Source organism: Jaculus jaculus, chromosome 5 (assembly GCF_020740685.1).
Source record: "Jaculus jaculus isolate mJacJac1 chromosome 5, mJacJac1.mat.Y.cur, whole genome shotgun sequence".
Classification (NCBI taxonomy): domain Eukaryota; kingdom Metazoa; phylum Chordata; class Mammalia; order Rodentia; family Dipodidae; genus Jaculus; species Jaculus jaculus.
Window position 1 is genome coordinate 96,002,242 of NC_059106.1, and position 19,218 is coordinate 96,021,459.

The following is a 19,218-nucleotide window of genomic DNA, read 5'->3' on the forward strand; positions in this document are numbered from 1 at the left end:
AGTGCTGTCACTTAAGACTTCATAGGCAGAGAAGGACTTAAGATGACATATTTATTTATTTATTTTTATTAGCATTTTCCATGATTATAAAAAAAAATCCCATGGTAATTCCCCCTCCCACTTTCCCCTTTGAAATTCTATTCTCCATTATATTACCTCCCCATCTCAATCATTGAAGGTGACATACTTATTTAAAAGCAAGTTTCTGTTATCTCTTTAAAACATGAGCTGGTGAGAAAGAGATTAAAGACTGTAGGCATACTGGCAAACATACTGTGGTGGTTTGGCTCAGGCATCAAATAATATGATGCTGAACAATGGTGGTGGTGGTGGAGGAAATGGAGAAGCAGATCTGAAAGAAGAGGTAGAAGATCAGGTTGGTCACCCTCAACAGGCATCCTAGTGCAAGGGCGGGAGTGTAAGCGCATGCTGGAATGTGTGCTGATGCCCCTAGAGACTCCTCATGGGAGTGTATCAGTATGAAGACTTGGAGGCCATCTCTATTCAACAGCCCTAAGTGTCAACCATTCTTCAGGCAAATGGCTTGACTCACTTGTGAGAGCTGGCTCACCAGCATCTCCAGCTCCCCAGTGGTGTGGTGAGGGTGGACTAGGGTCTATACCCCTCTTTTGTGTAGTATCCTTATGAAACTTCCTGTTCTGGATTGATGAGAGGAGTTTGATAATATTTTTTAAAGCCCTTTCTCCATGTAAAACACAGATTTCATAAGTGGTAGGATTAAAGCAAACACAGGGAACTGCTATAGCAGGTCTGATAATAATACAAAGCTGAGTACAGAAGACAGAAATCCCTTGTGAAGACAGTGTCTTAGATACTCCTTGTGGTTCAGGATAGGTCTTTAGCACCCTCTATTGGCTGTTTAGTCTGAGGCAACATCTTGATTGTTGAACACTGTTCCTTGCAAGCATTCTTCACCAAGAGAAGAAACATAAGAGATTTAAAAGTTAAGGTAGGCTGTAGAGATGGATCAATAGTTAAAGCACTTGCTTGCAAAGCTTAAGGACTGTGGTTTGATTTCCCGGTACCCATGTAAAGCCAGATGCGCAAGATGGTGCATGTGTCTGGAGTTTGCAGTGGCTAGAGGCCCTGACATGTCCACTCTTGATCTCATTTTCTATCTGTCTGTATATCTTTGCTTCAAATAAGTAAAATATTAAAAATCTGGTTGGGAGTTTTAAAGTATGCTTAAAGGACCTAAATATTGGAGAGAGGGCCTTGAGAAATACCTGTAGAGCATTTTGTTTTATGTACCATTGTCTGATACCATGGACCGCGTTTTCAGTAAATGGACATCATTATTGAGAAGCAGCATGAATCGAAGGTACTGGACATTTTTCATGCAGTAAAGCCTATGAGCAGAAGGCAACTGCTGCATAGGATGCCATGGGAGAAAGTAACTTGCACCTTGCAGGACTCCTTTGCCAAGTCAGGACATGTGGTAGCTACTGTACGTGATGGGGCTGGGCTGGGGAGTGGTCTGTCCTTTTGTTCCCCTCCAAATAATAAGCTGTCTTGGGGTTCTTTCTGGCAGGAACAGGGTGAGATTAAATTTCATGCTTCAATAGCTAGGGATCTAAGCTTGAATAAAGCCAATAACATGGCACTCGTTTAAGATCTAAAGAAAGCCATGCTTTGTGTAAAGAAGTGCTCACTATGACTTTTCTATAATAAATGAAATTTATCTTTCCAGTGTAAAACTGTTTCCAAGGAGTCTTCCTAATTATACAATTACAGGTTTTCTAACAGTTTCAAACAGTTGCATTTTAAATAAATATTTATGTATAAATATAATTTATATATCAATATTCATATTTAATATATCTAAATAAATTTATTATAAATAAAATATTTTATTTGCAAGCAGAGAACATAGAGAAAGAAAGAAAATATGAGAATTAAGGTATGCCAGAGTCTCTAGCAGCTACAAAACAACGCCAAATGCATACACCACTGTGTATCTGGCTTTATATGAGCACTGGCGAATCAAACCCAAGCCAGCAGGTCCCTTTACTGAGCTATTTCCCCAGTCCCTATTGCATCCATTTTTCTCTTCAGGCTAAGCATGCTTTTTGATTCTGTGTTAGATGAAGCTGTGGAGATTATATTGTCCACAACTAAATTAGAGGAATCATTTATTTGCTTTTGTTATGTTTTGTTTTGTTGTTGCAGTGCTTTCTAACAAAGTTTATAATCATTAATAGAGAGCAGTGCTGGTGCTTTCTGTGTGTTTCATGAGGGAATCACCTGTGTGTAGTTTGTCTTCCTCCCCAATAACAAAAACCTTTCATCAAGCACTGACATCCCAAATAAAGGGATTAATTGTAATTGCACAGATTATTTATTAGTGTGTCAAACTTAAAATGTAATGGTTTCATATTTCAGAATGAAGAGTGTGTTGTGATTCGTGGCTGCTGGTAGCAAAATGGACAGCTCTTTTTGATCCCTGTGCCGAGTGCCCACTCACACACTGTATTCTGCCTCCCTCTCTTCTCTCGCTGTGCAATAGCTCCCTCTACTTGAAAATACTTGCGTAATTACAGTTTAACACCCCATACTTTATTAGCAAGATCCCTCGATGATTGTTAGTTTTGATTTTCTTCATAAATGACTGAAAGCAGGGTTAGTTACGTTTGAAAGGATTTTTCAAGGAATTAGCTCTGCAGCATTGGTTGATTTAAATGTGTATTTGGGGGCTGGAGAGATGGCTTAGCGGTTAAGCGCTTGCCTGTGAAGCCTAAAGACGCCGGTTCGAGGCTCGATTCTCCAGGACCCACATTAGCCAGATGTACAAGGGGGCGCACACATCTGGAGTTTGTTTGCAGTGGCTAGAGGCCCTGGCGCACCCATTCTCTCTCCCTCTCTCTCAGTCTCTGCCTTTCTTTCTGTGTCTGTCGCTCTCAAATAGATAAATTAAAAATGAACAAAAAAAATTAAATGTGTATTTGGTTAATTCCATGCAGTTATAGAAAACAGGACCAGAAGTCTTCACAAGAGCCATAGCCACTTCAGGGAGATACAGCTTGTGATTTGGCAGTTCGTTTCTCTCTGGTCTCTCAGGCAAAGATTACTAGAAACTCGCAGTGGTAGCCCTCATAGTACTCCCTATATCTAGCCTTTAGACAGTATGTGCGTGGTCAAACAGCCAGCTCAGCCCCAGACAGACCACAGCAAGCACGATGACTGGGATGGAACTGTGTTCTGTCTGCTCACCAAGTTTCATGGTGAGTAACAGTGCCACATATCTCTATCAGTAAGACAGATTGAGACTCCACTCAGCCATAGATTCCCATGTCAATGCCTCTGTCTTCTTCATTCATAACTTGTCTTGTCCTGTCTCTCCTGACCATTGTTGTGATGCAGTGCTGGTGGCTGAGCTTTTCCCTGAGAACCAGGGCTGCTTGCTTGAATCCTGGCTCTGCCATTAAACAGCTGCTGGTGGTGGCTAGTTGCCTTAACTTTTTTTTTTTCTTATTTTTTTTTTGTTTTTTTAGTTGCCTTAACTTTTGATTCTTTCATTGATAAAATTTAGACAGTAAGCTGGATGCGATGTCCCACAACTGAAATTTACATGCAGGAAACTGAGGTAGGAAGATTACTGTGAGTCCAAGGCCATCTTAGACTACAAAGTAAGATACTGTCTCAAAAAACAATAAATCTCTAGATTTATTGAAATTGTTAGATTAGATTAATATGTGATTGTCAATATTAAGTGCTGTATATCATTTTTAAATAGAATAAAAATAATAGTCTAATAATGGATTCGTATTTAATTATTGATATGTCAGAATTATCGTCAATGCTCAAAAGGAAAAATAAATGATATGGGGTTCTCTCACAGGATGAGAGAACACAGACGAAAGAGAAAGAAGAAAGAGCACAGCCAGCGCTTGTGCTCATGAATCCACCTTCTCTGTCCTGGCATTGTTCTGATGTAGGGACATAACCATGCCATAATCTTGGTCATTTTACTTTAGAATATGTTCTATAAGCAAACAACCGTGTGTGTTGCTGGTGATTGAATACAAGGCTTCCCCATTGTCAGGCAAGCACTTTATACTGAGCTACATCCTGCCCTAAATACACTTTCCAAATGCAGAGGACTGTTCTCTGATTTTTGTCTCTTTCCCTGAACTGAAGTGGTGTCATCAAAGTCTCTGACACTGCTGCGTGAATAGCCATGAGTGTTGTGCCCATATCATACTCCTTTTTCAGCACACATATGACCTTCAAAGAGTTGTGGATGGGCATGTCTTTGGCCCACACTAAGACAAGGCTGGGGAAAGTGTCAATGAATCTTACCTAACTGTTCCCAGACCTCTTGTGGTCCAACAAAATATTAATTACCAAAAGATTAAAAGGCAAATGTGTTTGAGTCATCAAACATGTGATTGAAACTGTTAAGGTTGTACCTTCTTACTATAAGCCGATGCTTGGACAATGTATATAGTAATATTTTCATTTTCCCCTCTATAGCAGAATATTGCTAGAATGTTGTACAACTGAAATAGTAAAATCAGAGGCACTGTCTGCCAACTTGAACCTACATGCTTACCCTCAGGGTGTTGCCTCATCTTTCTTTTTACTTGATTGATAGGACCCCTTGGACCCCACGAGGTCAGTGATTGTGATTCGCTCCCTGGTAGCAGATGGTGTAGCAGAAAGAAGTGGAGAACTTTTACCCGGAGACCGCCTGGTCTCAGTCAATGAGTACTCCTTGGATAATAGCACCCTTGCAGAGGCCGTAGAGGTACTGAAGGCTGTGCCTCCAGGCACTGTGCACCTCGGGATCTGCAAGCCTTTGGTGGTAAGTGTTGATCTGCTAATATAAGCACCAAATTTTGTTATTATAGGAAGTAAAAATAGCGCAGTAGTTGCAAACAATGATTTTGGGAGATTCATACACCTGACATTGAATCTCTCTGTTCCACTACTTACTATGTGTTTTATCTTGAGAAGAATTCTTAATGTCCCTGACTTAAAACATCAGAAAAATGTTTACCTCATAAAGCTTTGGTTATTGTGGTTTGAATCAGATACGGCCCATAAACTCATGTGTTTTGAGTGCTTGGTCCCGGTCCCCAACTCACAGCAATTTGGGAGGTGGAAACTTGCTGGAGGAGTTGTGTTTTGGAAGTGGGTTTTGGGATGTTACAGCCAACTCCCCTTCGGTAAAGTTTGTCTCACTCTCCTGCTACTGTTTTCCACCTGCTGTGGCAGAGGTGATGTCCAGCGCTGCTCATGCCATGCCGTCCCTGCCGTCATGAGCTCCTCTTGAGCCTGTGAGTCAAAGTCAACTACTTTGTTCTCCTGTCAGTTGCTTTTGGTAGGGTGCTTTGTCTCAGCAACAAGAAGGTGACTACAACAGAGGTTTAGAAATAACAGTTGATAGATGTGACCCACATTATTAGGTAACTGCTCACTGCTGACATTTCTAGTCCTGAGTCTACCACTTTTACTACTGCCTTCATCTTTGAACTTTTATAATATTCCTAAGCATTTTTACTTTTTAAGCTTCACTTGGAAAAGACACAGTAAGTTGAAATTCAATAAATTATATCATCTTAAGTATATGACAATGAGATTTTTAATGCCTGGTAAACCTAACACCAAAAAAAGGTCATCTATCACATGATATACTATATCAGGTTCATAAGCTAAGGGTTCCTTTTACAGATACAGTATTGTTGAGGTCCCCAATACAAAAAAAAAAACAAAAACAAAAAACTTGAGAGCCGGGCGTGGTGGCACACACCTTTAATCCCAGCACTCGGGAGGCAGAGGTAGGAGGATTGCCGTGAGTTCGAGGCCACCCTGAGACTACATAGTGAATTACGGGCCAGGCTGAGCTAAAGTGAGAGCCTACCTTGAAAAACCAAAAAAAAAAAAAAAAAAAAAAAAAAAAATCTTGATAATTTTCAGCCTGTTTAAAAATAGTAAAATGACTATTACACATCACTTAGTATTTTTAAGCCCATTATTGATATTAGGTAATGTAATCCTCAAACTAACTTTAAAGGTAACACTTTGTTGCAGTTCTGTTTGCATTGCTGGCAGAAAACAAGCAGCTCGTAAGAAAAAAAGGTTTATTTTGGCATACAGACTCAAGGGGTAGCTCCATGATGGCAAGGGAAAATGATGACATAAGCAGAGGGTGGACATTACCTTCTTGCCCACATCAAGTAGACAACAGCAACAGGAATGTGCCAAACACTGGCAAAGGGAAACTGGCTATAATACCCGTAAGCCCCTAGGAGGCTTTGTCTACCATCAGCTGGAAACATAGCATTCAGAATACCTAAGTTGACTGGGGACACCTGAATCAAACCACCACACCCTCTTGTCACACAGACAAAAAGTGCTGAGGAATTTTCCCAAGGTCTGATAAATAATAAAGGTCAGACACTTAAAGTGTGAACTTGACTGGGCCCTTTCGGGTCCTGTGCTCTGACAACTACAGTGCTATGTAATGTGTCAGTCCATACCTGGTTTCTATGTAATATACCTGAAACAGCTAGGTGGGCTGTGATAGCTTATTGGACTAGATTTCAGGAAACCCAGACTTTTTCTAGCTTTACTCTGTGCTAACCCTATGAATTCCAAACTTAAAAAATACCTAAGCCACACAAAATCCCTCTGGGAGTGGGTTAAGGTGGAGTTCACTAGGCCCTGCCCTCAGGGATTCAAGTTAGTAGTGTAAGAATCTTCCCTCAGAAGGCTACCAGGGAGTTCTGAATGCTTAGGTTTGCACTTTCAGAAACATTGTACTAGTAGTTTGATCACATGTACCACTTCTATGAGCCCTTTTAAAGCAATTTTGGGGAAGGATGAAGAATGATGGAAAACTGTGGGCCTTATTCACTCTAAAATTCCTTAAATGCATGAAATATGTTAACAAGCATGTATAATATACTTATTATATGTCAGACACCTGGCTGGATAGGTTCATATCAATAGATATGGTCATGTATAAAGAGATGTTTTGCACTTAGTATATTTTCATTAGAAAAATCTCAATGTAGCCTTCTTGATTACATTTTTTTGATGCTAGGGATTCAGAATTATTTAGTGCCTTGCACATGCTAAGCAGATACTGTACCTTTTAGCCATCCCCCATTATTACTTGTTTTTTCTTCATATTTTGCATATTAAAATGTCTGTATATGGAATAGAGAGGTGGCTCAGCAGTTTAAGGCACTTACTTGTAAAGCCTGATGGTCCAGGTTCAGTTCCCCAGTGGCCTATGGGACCAGATGCACAGAGGGAGTACATGTATGGAGAGGGTGGCAAGAGGCCCTGGTGCATCCACACATACTTGATCGCCGTAAAATAAAGAAGTATTTTTTCAAAGGCCAGGCATGGTGGCACCCACCTCTAATCCCAGCACTCAAGAGGCTGAGGTAGGAAGATTGCCATGAGTTCGAGGCTACCCTAACACTACATAGTGAATTACAGGCCAGAATGGGCTAGAGTGAGACCCTACCTTGAAAAATAAATAACAAAAACAAAAACAAAAAGGGCTGGGAAGATGGCTTAGCAGTTAAACTTGCCTCTGAAGCCTAAGGATCCTGGTTCGAGGCTCAATTCCCCAGGACCCACGCTAGCCAGATGCACAAGGGGGCTTATACATCTGGAGTTCATTTGCAGTGGCTGGAGGCCTTGGCACGCCCATTCTCTCTCTCTCTCCCTCTCTCCCTCCCTCCCTCTTCCTCTGTCTGTCGCTCTCAAATAAATAAATAAAAATGAACAAGAAAAATTTAAAAAAAAATTTTTAAAACCTGTCTATTGGGGCTATGGCTCACTGATTAAAGGCACTTGCTGTCAAAACCTGACAGCCAAGTTTGATTCCCCAGTACACATATAAAGCCAGATGCACAAAGATGTTGCTTGCATCTGGAGTTTGTTTGCAGTGGCATGAGGCCCTGGCCTTGGTGTACCCATACTCACTTTCTGTCTGCCTCTTTCTCTCTGTCTCTCTGTCAAATAAGCCTTTAACAAATGCCTATGTATTATACCTATCAGACACTTCAGATCATTTGAAATGAGGTCTATAACATGACTGTGTTCCTGTTCAGTGTGAACATTGTCATTGCTGACAATATGATAGCTTGTTGGATTTCAGGAAACCCAGACTCTGTTTCTAGCCTTGCTCAGAGCTAACCCAATGGATTGTAAACATCAAAATACCTAAGCCACATGACACCCCCCCTCCCAGAAGTGGGTTAAGATGAAGTTCCCTAGGCCTTGCCCTCAGGGATTCAGAGTTAGTAGAGCAGGAGACTCCCTTCAGTGAGCCACTGGAGACTGCTGAATGCAGAAGTTCACACTTTCAAAAACATTGTCCTAGTAGTTTGATCACTTTTCTTCTATGAATCTTTTAAAAACAATTTTTGGGAGGGATGAAGAATGCTGGAAAACTAATGGCTTTATTCACTCTAAAATTGTTTAAATGCATAAAATACGTTAACAAGCACAATTCATATACTTACTGTATTATTCAGATGGCATCATGGGGTTCTCAGTGAAAGTTTTGGATAGGTTAAGGAGAGGAAAACATTTTAGGCAGTAGAGGCTGCTTTGTGTCTTATGGGATGAGCAACACAGCTTTACCTTTGACAAGCTTTAGAAAGTTTGAAGCAGCATGAAAATATAGAACACAATGCCAGCAGGTGTTCATAGGATTTAGTGCAGGGTGTGCATAGGGTTTAGTGCCAGCAGGGTGTGCATAGGGCTCAGTACTAGTGGGGTGTGCCCAGGACTGAGTACGATCAGGGTGTGTATAGGGCTCTGCACCTGCAGGGTGTTTGACTCCTGTGCTACAGCTGGTGGAGGGAGTGCTGCTGCAGCCTAGATGTTAGAGCTCTGCTCAGGGTGACTTGGAATGAGTCTTGGTGACTTGGAGCTTTGCTCAGGCTTTTTCCCTCAGAGTCTGGGCTGCCAGGATATTTAGGAGTAGGAGTTTGAGGGAAAGGTCAGCTTTAAGATTTCCTTTTGAAAAAAAAAAATATTTATTTGAGAGAGATAAGGAGGCAGAGAGAGGAAAAGAATGAATGACTGGACATAGTTGCTCCAGGGCCTCTAGCTGCTGCAAACGAACTCCAGGCACATGCACCACCTTGTGCATCTGGCTTATGTGGGTCCTGGGGGATCGAACCTGGGTCTTTTGGCTTTGCAAACAAGTGCCTTAACCACTAAGCTGCCTCTCCAGCCCTTAAGACTTTCTTTAAAGATTGTGGATATAGTACAGTTGGTAGAGTGTTTGTCTAGTATGCATGAGTCCCTAAGGCTGAATACCACATAAAACCAAGGATCTTGGCACATGCCTATAATCCAAGCACTTTGGAGGTAGAGGCAGGGCCAATCAGAAGTGCAAGGTCCTCTCTCAGGTGAGTTCAAGGCTCAGGCAAAAAGACTTTCTTTAAACAATTAAGTATTTCCTTCCTTAACATTTGGATTTTATTTTATTTTTTGTCAATAGCAAAACTGCTCATACACTGTAAATAGTGATTCACTGAGATCTTTGTACCTTTAGACCATGGTTGGTAGCTGCATGTGTAATCTGCTAGTGTTTGCTGGGCATTCACTCAGTCCACATATGGGGAATGGGAAGAGTGAATAAGAAAGTCAAAAGTTACCTTGTTTGTTTATGGTGCTTTTAAATATAGTATTATTTATTTGCAAGGAGAGAGAGAGAAAGAATGGGCATGCCTGGCCCTCTTGCCAGTGCAAATGAACTACAAATGCATCTGCCACTTTGTTCACCTGACTTTACGTTGGTGCTGGAGAATTGAACTCAGCCTGGCAGGCTTTGGAAGTAAGCACCTTTCACCACTGTTAAAGTAATCTTCCCAGCCCTTTAGTGTTTTTTTTTTTTTAAAAAATTTTTATTTATTTGAGAGTGACAGACACAGAGAGAAAGACAGATAGAGGGAGAGAGAGAGAATCGGCGCGCCAGGGCTTCCAGCCTCTGTAAACGAACTCCAGACGCGTGCGCCCCCTTGTGCATCTGGCTAACGTGGGACCTGGGGAACCGAGCCTCGAACCGGGGTCCTTAGGCTTCACAGGCAAGCGCTTAACTGCTAAGCCATCTCTCCAGCCCCCTTTAGTGGTTTTTGAGACAGGATCTCATGTAGCCTAGCCTAGACTGAAACTATGTATCAAAGGATAGCCTTGAACTACTACTGATCCTTCAGCCTCTGCCTCCCAAGTGCTGGACTACAAACATGCTCCATCACACCTGGGATGTTAGATTGCAGAAAGGCTAGATTTGTAATAGCTATGAGAGGAATATTATTGTAATTGCAATCAGGCAGTATATTTTCATCTTTTAAATTATGGATGGCAGTTTGTTCTAATAATAAAGTTTGCACAAATTTTACTTTGTACTTGCACAATGTGAAAATCTGAAGAACGTTTGAAACTAAAGGATTTTCTTCATCATAAAAGTGGTTTATATTTTTAGGAAGATGAAAAAGAAGAAAGTTATGTTTTACATTTAAACAACAATCAAGACAATGCTGAACTTTGGGGAACAATGCATGACATCAATTCATCTTTAATACTTGAAGCACCTAAGGTATTTAGCAAATTTATTTCTTATTTAAATGATATGCTGTTAGCTAAAGTTTTTATAAAGAAGACAAAAGTTTGTCCCCACTCTCTTAACTAAATAATTAGGAATTAAATAATGCTCTCCATCTCTTTTCTGACTATGCAGCTCAGGCAGGCTGCCTAAGCTTTTCCAATACTTATTTTTGAGTTACTTATGCTTGATAATTCTGACCTTTAAAAAAATTTTTTTATTAACAACTTCCATGATTGTAAACAATATCCCATGATAATGCCCTCCCTTCCCCCACTTTCCCCTTTGAAACTCCATTCTCCATCATATACCCTCCCCCTCTCAGTCTCTCTTTGATTTTGATGTCATGATCTTTTCCTCCTATTATGATGGTCTTGTGTAGGTAGTGTCAGGCACTGTGAGGTCATGGATATCCAGACCAATTTTTGTCTGGGGGTGCACGTTGTAAGGAGTCCTACTCTTCGTTTGGCTCTTACCTTCTTTTTGCCATGTCTTCTGCAATGGACCCTGAGCCTTGGAAGGTGTGATTGAGATATTGCAGTGCTGAGCATTCCAGTCACTTCTTTCCAGTACCATGATGCCTTCTTAGTCATCCCAAGGTCACTGCCATCTGATAAGAGAAGATTCTCTACTAAAAGTGAGAGTAGCATTAATATAGTTGTGATGGAGAATTTTCAGTTGCTTAATGTATAATGAACCTTTTAGAATAGTCATCCCCTTGCCAACAGCAGATTTCTGCTCTTGCTTTACTGTGTGTCTTGTGTCTGGGTTCTGTGGAAGTGAACTGCTCTTTCTCCTCTGTGGTACTACTGCAGCTGGCCCTGGCATCATGTGCTAGCACAAGGCAGTGCTCTGCAATTAGTCAGGTGTAGTTAATGATTTTTACAACTTTTATTTACAGGGATTTAGAGATGAACCGTATTGTAAAGAACTTGTGGATGAGCCATTTCTAGATTTGGGGAAGTCTTTCCAGTACCAGCAAAAAGAAATAGACACTAGCAAGGAGGCCTGGGAGATGCAGGAGTTCCTGAGTCCTCAGGTGGAGGACATGGGTGAAGAGCGAGAGATGCTTGTTGATGAGGAATGTGAACTCTATGAAGATCACCTCCAGTCCATGGATCTGTACCCCCCATCACATGCTGGAGATGCCTCCAGGCAGGAATTGCAGTTTGGTGCACAGTGGTCGCTTGACAACATATCAGGAGGTGAACCCCCTGAGTCTCATGACACAGGGCCTCTGAGAAGTGTGTATTCCCAGGAGGCACAGCAGTATGGCTGTAGCACCGAAGACATGGTAAGGCCTTATAACAAAACTATATCCCTTGCCTGCTATGACCCCAACTCCTGTGACTTCCAAAGACCAAATAAGAAAGATGTCATAGTCTTTTCACTGTTAGGGTTGTCACAAGGTTGTTAGGGTGCTGGCAGCTCCATGGCCTCTTGTACAGCGCACAGCTTTCACAGGAGCCAGGAACCTGCAGTGGCCTTGTACTCCCTTGGCTTTTGTCTGTGCTTTTTAGTGACACTTTTCTCCTCATTTCAAGGAAGCATTCTTTTAACACTATCCTTTTAAATGTCCTTAATGAAATATAACTTTGTATTTCTCATGTGGTATGTTTGTCAGGGAAAAGCAATGTAAAATAAATGAAAAATACACTAATTTTTCTATCTTGACTAGCAATTCTCTATACATGACACAGCAATGGTGAGAACCAGGTAATTATCTTTACATTTCAGATACTGCATATTTATAACTTGGCAGAAGAACTCTATGTTAATAGGTTTGTCCTTGCTATTAAAACTTCATTTTTTAAAAAATCACATTACTGTTAACCAGTCATTAGTTGGAATTATTCATTAGGGCCATTTTAAAATATTTTATTGGTTTATTTCCTGGCCAGAATTAATTTTCAGACAAATGGAAACAAATTCATTGTCAAAAGGATGTATTTAAAAGGCACCTGACCTTGCGATGCACTCAAGGTGCCGCTCACTCCCTGTTCTGCATCTGACATCCTTCTATGTGTTCTGTGTGCAAGCCTGCATCTGCTCTCCTAGGGCAGAAGGTGAAGTTCTTTCCTCTCCCCCCTTCCTCACTCACTTCCTCTCTTTTCCCTCCTGCACAGCTTGTGTGTCCCTGTGTTGGTAAGGTGCTATAGGACCCGAGAAGATTCCCCAGGGTGGAGGGCTCCAGGCAGCCTATCAGTGAGTGAACAGATGTTTTGGGATTTATAAACAGTCTTCTATGGGGGAAGAGGTAACATAGAATTACCTGGCATGTTCCCTTGTTTTGGACTTTCTATCTTTGCCAGACCCACCCCTCTATCCTAAGTATTCAGCCTCAAACAGAATATTCACTTACATGAGCAAACTGGAACTAAAGATTACTGAATATGCATACACATCTTTTTGTTATGGCTGCTTTTTCCTACAAAATAGGAAATTTTCTGTTCACTTACTCAAAAGATAACATGAAGTACTGATCCATTTTAATGCAAAATTTCTTTAAAAACTTTAATGCATAAACTTTTAAGGCAAGAGATGAAATAATCAATGTGTATTTACAATGTCAATAAGTTTAGTTAAACATTCATTATTTTAAAACCTATAAAAGGTTAATTTTGAAGTCTGGTGTGGTGGCACATGCCTTTAATTCTAGCACTTGGGAGGCAGAGGTAGGAGGATTGCTGTGAATTTGAGGCCAGCCTGAGACTACATAGTGAATTTCCAGGTCAGCCTGAGCTAGAGTGAGACCCTATCTCGAACAAACAAATGAAAAAGGTTAATTTTTGTCTTCTTCACGTATAACTGTGTATGTGTACACACATGTGTATGTATGCACGTGGAAGTGCTATTTCTCAGATATTGTCACTGGCTGGAACTCACCAAATAGACTAGATTTTGCTGGTCAGAAAGCCCAGGGATTCACCTGTCTCTGTGTCTCCACCTCTGGGATTACAAATGTACATCACTATGGCCTACCTTTATAAAAAAAACAAAACGTGGATTCTTGGAATTTATCACCCATTTATTCACCCATTCCTTGCACTGAACCTCCTTCTTTCCAATTAGTCCTTCTATTTTGATGTGGGGTTTTTGTTTGTTTGTTTTTTTTGAATCTCCATCATCCATATCTACATGTTGATGGCTCAATATTATACAAGTATTGTGCAGGTAACAACAGTACTGTGAGGTCATGAATGCAACTACTATTGAGTGTCTAGAAGACCTCATTCTAAAGCACTCTTCTCCATCCTTTGGCTCTTATATTCTTTCTGCTACCTCTTACACAATCGTCCCTGAGACTTGGAGGCTGTAATAGAAATGTGTCATTTAATGCTGAAGACTCAATGCATTGATGACTTTTGAGTCTTCCGAGTAGTGCCCACCACATGAAAAGAGAAGCTTCTCTAACCAAAAGTGAGAGTTGCACTAATATATGGGCATAAACATAAATATTTAGAGAGCAATTTGGTGGGCTTAATATATCCACTTAGCAAGACAACAGTAATAGCTTCTCCACCGGGGCTTAGGACTTTCCTAGCCATAGGCTTAATAAGAATTTTTTTAAATAAATTTTTAGTACCAGGCGTGAATTCCTTCCCATTGAGTAAGCCTCAAATCCAATTAGGAAGCAGTTGGTTTAAAGGTTTTGTTATTTTTGCTTCATGATTGTTTACCTGAGAACAATTGTATATTATTTTCTTCTCTAGAAACAAAACACCAGAACTTATCTTTATAAAGAGCTAATTTTGGTATCATTTTCTTATTCATAAGTTACTACGAACATAATTGCCATTTAAGTCCAAATGACCCCACATTATTATAAAATGTCTTTGCTAGGCACACAGTGCCTACCATCTCCTTCTAAGAAGCTCTTGCTTATTTTATTCCCATCAACCAGACAGTTATATCTCCTTTCCCCCTGTGTAAAATTTCAGTTGAATTTCATGTTCTTTAGGTTCCATTAGGTGTTTGATTTTGTGTTTTCAATTTGTTTGAAGAAAACTGGCAGGAATTGGTATTCCAGTTAATGAGAATACTTTTTATTACCATTGGAGTCTGACCATTATAATTATATTTAAAGAGTGGACCATTTACAAATATGTATGTATTTTTGTTTTTAACAACCAAAATTTCCATCAATAAAGAGTAGTGTTTCCAGGAGTGGTGGTATACCCCTGCAGTCCTAGCACTTAAGAGGCAGAGGCAGGAAATTCACAAATTTGAGACTAGGCTATTCTACGCAGTGAGTTCCTGTCTAGTCTAAGTTATAGAGTTAGACTGTGTCAAAAACCAAAACCAAACACAAACAAACAACAAAAAAGGCATTCACCTTAAATTAATCAAAACATATGGCAATGGTGGCTATAAAATTTTAATTTAAGCTGGGTATGGTGGGGCATGCCTTTAATCCCAGCACTAGGGAGGCAGAGATAGGAGGATTGTTGTGAGTTCAAGGTCACCCTGAGACTACATAGTGAATTCCAGATCAGCCTGGACTAGAGTGAAACCCTACCTAGAAAAACCAAAAATAAATAAATAAATAAATTTATCTTCACAAAAAATTTAAAAACTGTGATAATGATGGGGCTGGAGAGATGGATTAGCGGCAGACCTAGATTCGGCTCCCTAGAACCCATGTAAGCCAGATGTACAAGGTGGCAAATGCATCTGGAGTGAGTTTGTATTGGCTAGCTAGAGGCCCTGGCATGCCCATTATACCAACCCCCCATAAATAAATAAAAATAAAATTAAATTTTTTTTAAAGTACAATAATGAACGCCAGGCGTCGTGGCGCACGCCTTTAATCCCAGCACTCGGGAGGCAGAGGTAGGAGGATTGCTGTGAGTTCGAGGCCACCCTGAGACTACAGAGTGAATTTCAGGTCAGCCTGGGATACAGTGAGACCCTACCTCGGAAAACCAAAAAAAAAAAAAGTACAATAATGAAATAAATAGCTGTACCTTATTCTGTGTGGGTTTCTATAACAAAACTACCATTAATTGGGTGGTTTATCAGTAATATGAATTTGTTTGTCATACATATGGAGGTCAGGTATATTCACTTTAGTTCTTAGAAAAGGTCTGAGTTTTTATTCATGAATGGCACCTTCTGTATGGTAAAAGGAGTAGACCTCTCTGGAGTCTCTTTTATAAGGTCACTGATCCCATTCATGACAGCCTCTCCCCCAGGACTTCATTACCTCACAAGAGGCCATGGGGCTAGAGTGCCAGAAAACTCCAGAGCTCTGGAATGAAATTGCATTAAGGTAGATTAACAAGAGGAAAGCATACATGTTAATTTGGCAAGTTTTATGTGGCATAGGAGCCCTTATAAAGGAGGACCCAAAGAAGCAAATTAGAGTCAGTTACTTTGTTAGTGAATTGGCAAAAATAACAAACTGAAAATGTAAGTTTAGGGGAGACCAGAAGTTAAGTTGTTCTAACAAGGCCTGTAAGGTCTCAGCTTATCCTTGAAGGTAAAAGTGTTGAGTTTCCTTCTTGCATAGTATGAATGTCGCTGACATGGAAAATCAGTTTTGTCTTCTCTTTCTCCTTCTCTCTCTTGAAGCATGGGTTACACTCTAGCCCAGGCTGACCCGGAATTCTCTTTTTAGCCCAGGCTGTTCTCAGACTCCTACCTCGTGATCCTCCTACCTTGGTCTCCTGAGTGCTGGGATTAAAGGTGTGGGCCACCACACCTAGTTAGTTAAAAAAGATGTGTAATTCCTGATGCTGTGGATCTTCAGCACCTACCACCCCAACCTGCTGTCATCTTTTACGAAACAGCACAGGGCCTGGAAAGATGGCTCATTATAGGTGCTTGCTTGCAAAGCCTGGCGACTCAGGTTCCATTCTTAGCCACCCAAGGAAGCCAGACACAAAAAGTGGTACACGTGGCTAGTGTTTGCTTGCAAAGGCAAGAGGTTCTTGTGCATGCATACATACACATACATGTGCAATGTAAATTTAAAAAATTTAAAAACCAGCATGAAGGTGAAATAATCCTTTTGCTCCTTCTGTGTTCTAAGTGCTATCAACTTAAACAGTTCTTGTCAGTAGAGCATATTTTAACCCCTTCAGGGATTTCAATTTAACATAGGAGTTTTTCAAAGGCATGAGTGTTTCAGAATTTTGGCAGATTGTAACTTTAAAAAGAGAACAAGGAAAGCACACTGAATTTTCACTTTTTATGTTTGGGTAATCACCAGGCAGAGAGAGTGCTAGGGGAATGTGTGGGGCGTGTGAGGCAAGCCTGTAGTCCCAGGCGTGAGACCCTTTATGGAGAAACAAATAAATATAACAAGGAAACCAGGAGTCCTAGGCCAAGCTTGGAGATAGCAGCACAGTCCTGCATGTCAGAACTACAGGATCCAGGGTGTCTAGAGTCAACAACTGACCTTGATTAGCAGGTAGATCTTTTATGTCTGTCCTCTAGAGTATGCTTACTTAAATCCATATCTTTTTGATATTTTAAAAAGATTTTATTTTTATTTATTTATTAGACAGAGAGAGAGAGAGAGAGAGAGAGAGAGAGAGAGAGAGAGAGAGACTATGAATAGGTATGCCAGGGCTTCCAGCCACTGCAAACAAACTACAGACGCATGCACCACCATGTGCATCTGGCTTATGTGGGGCCTGGAGAGTCAAACCTGCGTCCTTAGGCTTCGCAGACAAGCGCCTAAACCACTAAGCCATCTCCACATCATGTCTTAATGTTTGTTAAGCAACATTCTTTTTAAATTGGAGTGTCGGGCTAAAGAGATGGCTTAGCGGTTAACACGTTTGCCTGCAAAGCCAAAAGATCCTGGTTTGACTCTCTAGGACCCACTTAAGCCAGATGCACAAGGGGGCACATGCATCTGGAGTTTGTTTGTGGTGGCTGGAGGCCCTGGCATGCCCATTCTCTCTCTTGCTCTCAAATAAATAAATAAATGAAATATTTATGCTGGGCGTGGTGGCACACGCCTTTAATCCCAGCATCCAGGAGGCAGAGGTAGGAGGATCGCCGTGAGTTCAAGGCCACTCTGAGACTACATATTGAATTCCAGGTCAGCCTGGGCTAGAGTGAGACCCTACCTCAAAAAATTAAAAAAAAAAAAACCAAAAAAAAAATATATATATATATTTATATACAACACTTTTTAAAAAATTGGGGTGTCAAAGAGCAGGATTTGCCAGCCTGCAGCTCTGCTTCCAGCATTTGTTACTGCTAACCATGCCACTGGAACCTGCTTGCTTATAGCTGGATTTCCATTGTAATTACTATCTGGTTTGAACATTATAATGTTTCCAGGGCTTCTCAAAGTACTCACATTTCTGTTTCTCTTCCTCTCTAGATGAAAGAAACCTTCAGCCTTGATTCCCAATCATCTCTATCCTCTGGTGAAGGAAACGGGCAGCATAGCAGACTTGATCTTGAACCCCTTCATTCATTACTGCAAAGCAGCCTTGATTTAGGTTGGTGGCTTGTCTTATAAACACAGATTATTTGCAATCTTTCTGTTTTATTTTGTATGCAATCAATTTTATTGTCAGTATTCATTTAATAAGGATGTTTCAAGTTTAAACTATGTAATACTTATACTGCTTCAAAACAGTCCTGCCTGTAATATCAATTAGGAATTTTAAATTTGGTTTTCTAAAAGTGTTTCATTTTCTTTACCTTGTTTTATATTAGCAGCATGGGTTGAAACTAAAACCAGTACCTTTCCCTGAAATAAGTATCTACTAATATACGTTCAAGTCTCTGAGGCTATTAGGTAGAATTGTTAGCTCACTGGATGGAGCTATTAAATATTCATAGAGGCATATTTTAAACATTTATGAAATATTTCATAGCCATATATTATAGTCAATTTTAGTACATTAATAACTTAGTTCCCATTAAAGAATCCTGAAAGTACTGTTTCTCTTCTTGCCTCCCCAGAGTATCAATTCTCATGTACTTTTGAAAATTTGACTGTAAAAAAAATAATTTTTGTTCATTCAACAGTGAAATATTGAATGTCATTATAATATTAATATCCTTGGGTGAGACTGTTAAGATCTGTGTAGCTTGGGGACTTCTTAAGCCACGGTTATGGATTCATGCTGTCCTTCCCGTGTTATGACTCTAGGGGAAAGTCTTCTCAGTGGCATTTCCCTCAGCACAGGAAGACATGGTGTGTGGGAAGAGGGGGCTGAGAAAGTAAGAACAGTCTGGGCCGTGACCAGTCTGTGCTCTGTGAACTCTACAGAACAGAGTCCTCCTGATGGTGGACGTGGAGGGCTCTGTGCAATAATGTTGCCTGTCAGATCTGGTGAGCTAGACCAGTGCCAGGGAGTTCCTTTGGAGTGCCTATTGTTACATGTGTCTGTCAGTATTTCAAGCTTATGGCTAAGAGAAATGGGATTCTTTAAATCTCTCTTTAAAAATTCTGTTTTGTAAAGTTGACTCTCTGACAACTAAGTTCTTGCTCATGATTAGGACAAGGGGGACCAGGTCATGCGTGTCTACTCATGATGCTGCTTTGTTGCTACACTAGTACAGTTTTGGACTAGACCATTTTGGTTTGCGGGGGGTAGGGCCTGCTCTGTGCATTTCAGGACATGTGTCCACTTCCCTGACCTCTG

General features: G+C 40.6%; 1 protein-coding gene across 7 annotated transcripts in view; it reads left to right on the forward strand.

Annotated features, from left to right (window-relative positions):
• Patj (PATJ crumbs cell polarity complex component) overlaps window positions 1-19,218 on the forward strand; it is a 430,613-nt gene that overhangs the window by 137,427 nt on the left and 273,968 nt on the right. For all 7 annotated transcript variants that reach the window (XM_045148899.1, XM_045148905.1, XM_045148902.1 and 4 more), the window contains exons 18-21: window positions 4,616-4,825; window positions 10,481-10,594; window positions 11,502-11,894; window positions 17,943-18,063. In XM_045148899.1, the coding sequence (XP_045004834.1) occupies window positions 4,616-4,825; window positions 10,481-10,594; window positions 11,502-11,894; window positions 17,943-18,063 (838 nt within the window). The remainder of the gene's footprint in view (window positions 1-4,615; window positions 4,826-10,480; window positions 10,595-11,501; window positions 11,895-17,942; window positions 18,064-19,218) is intronic.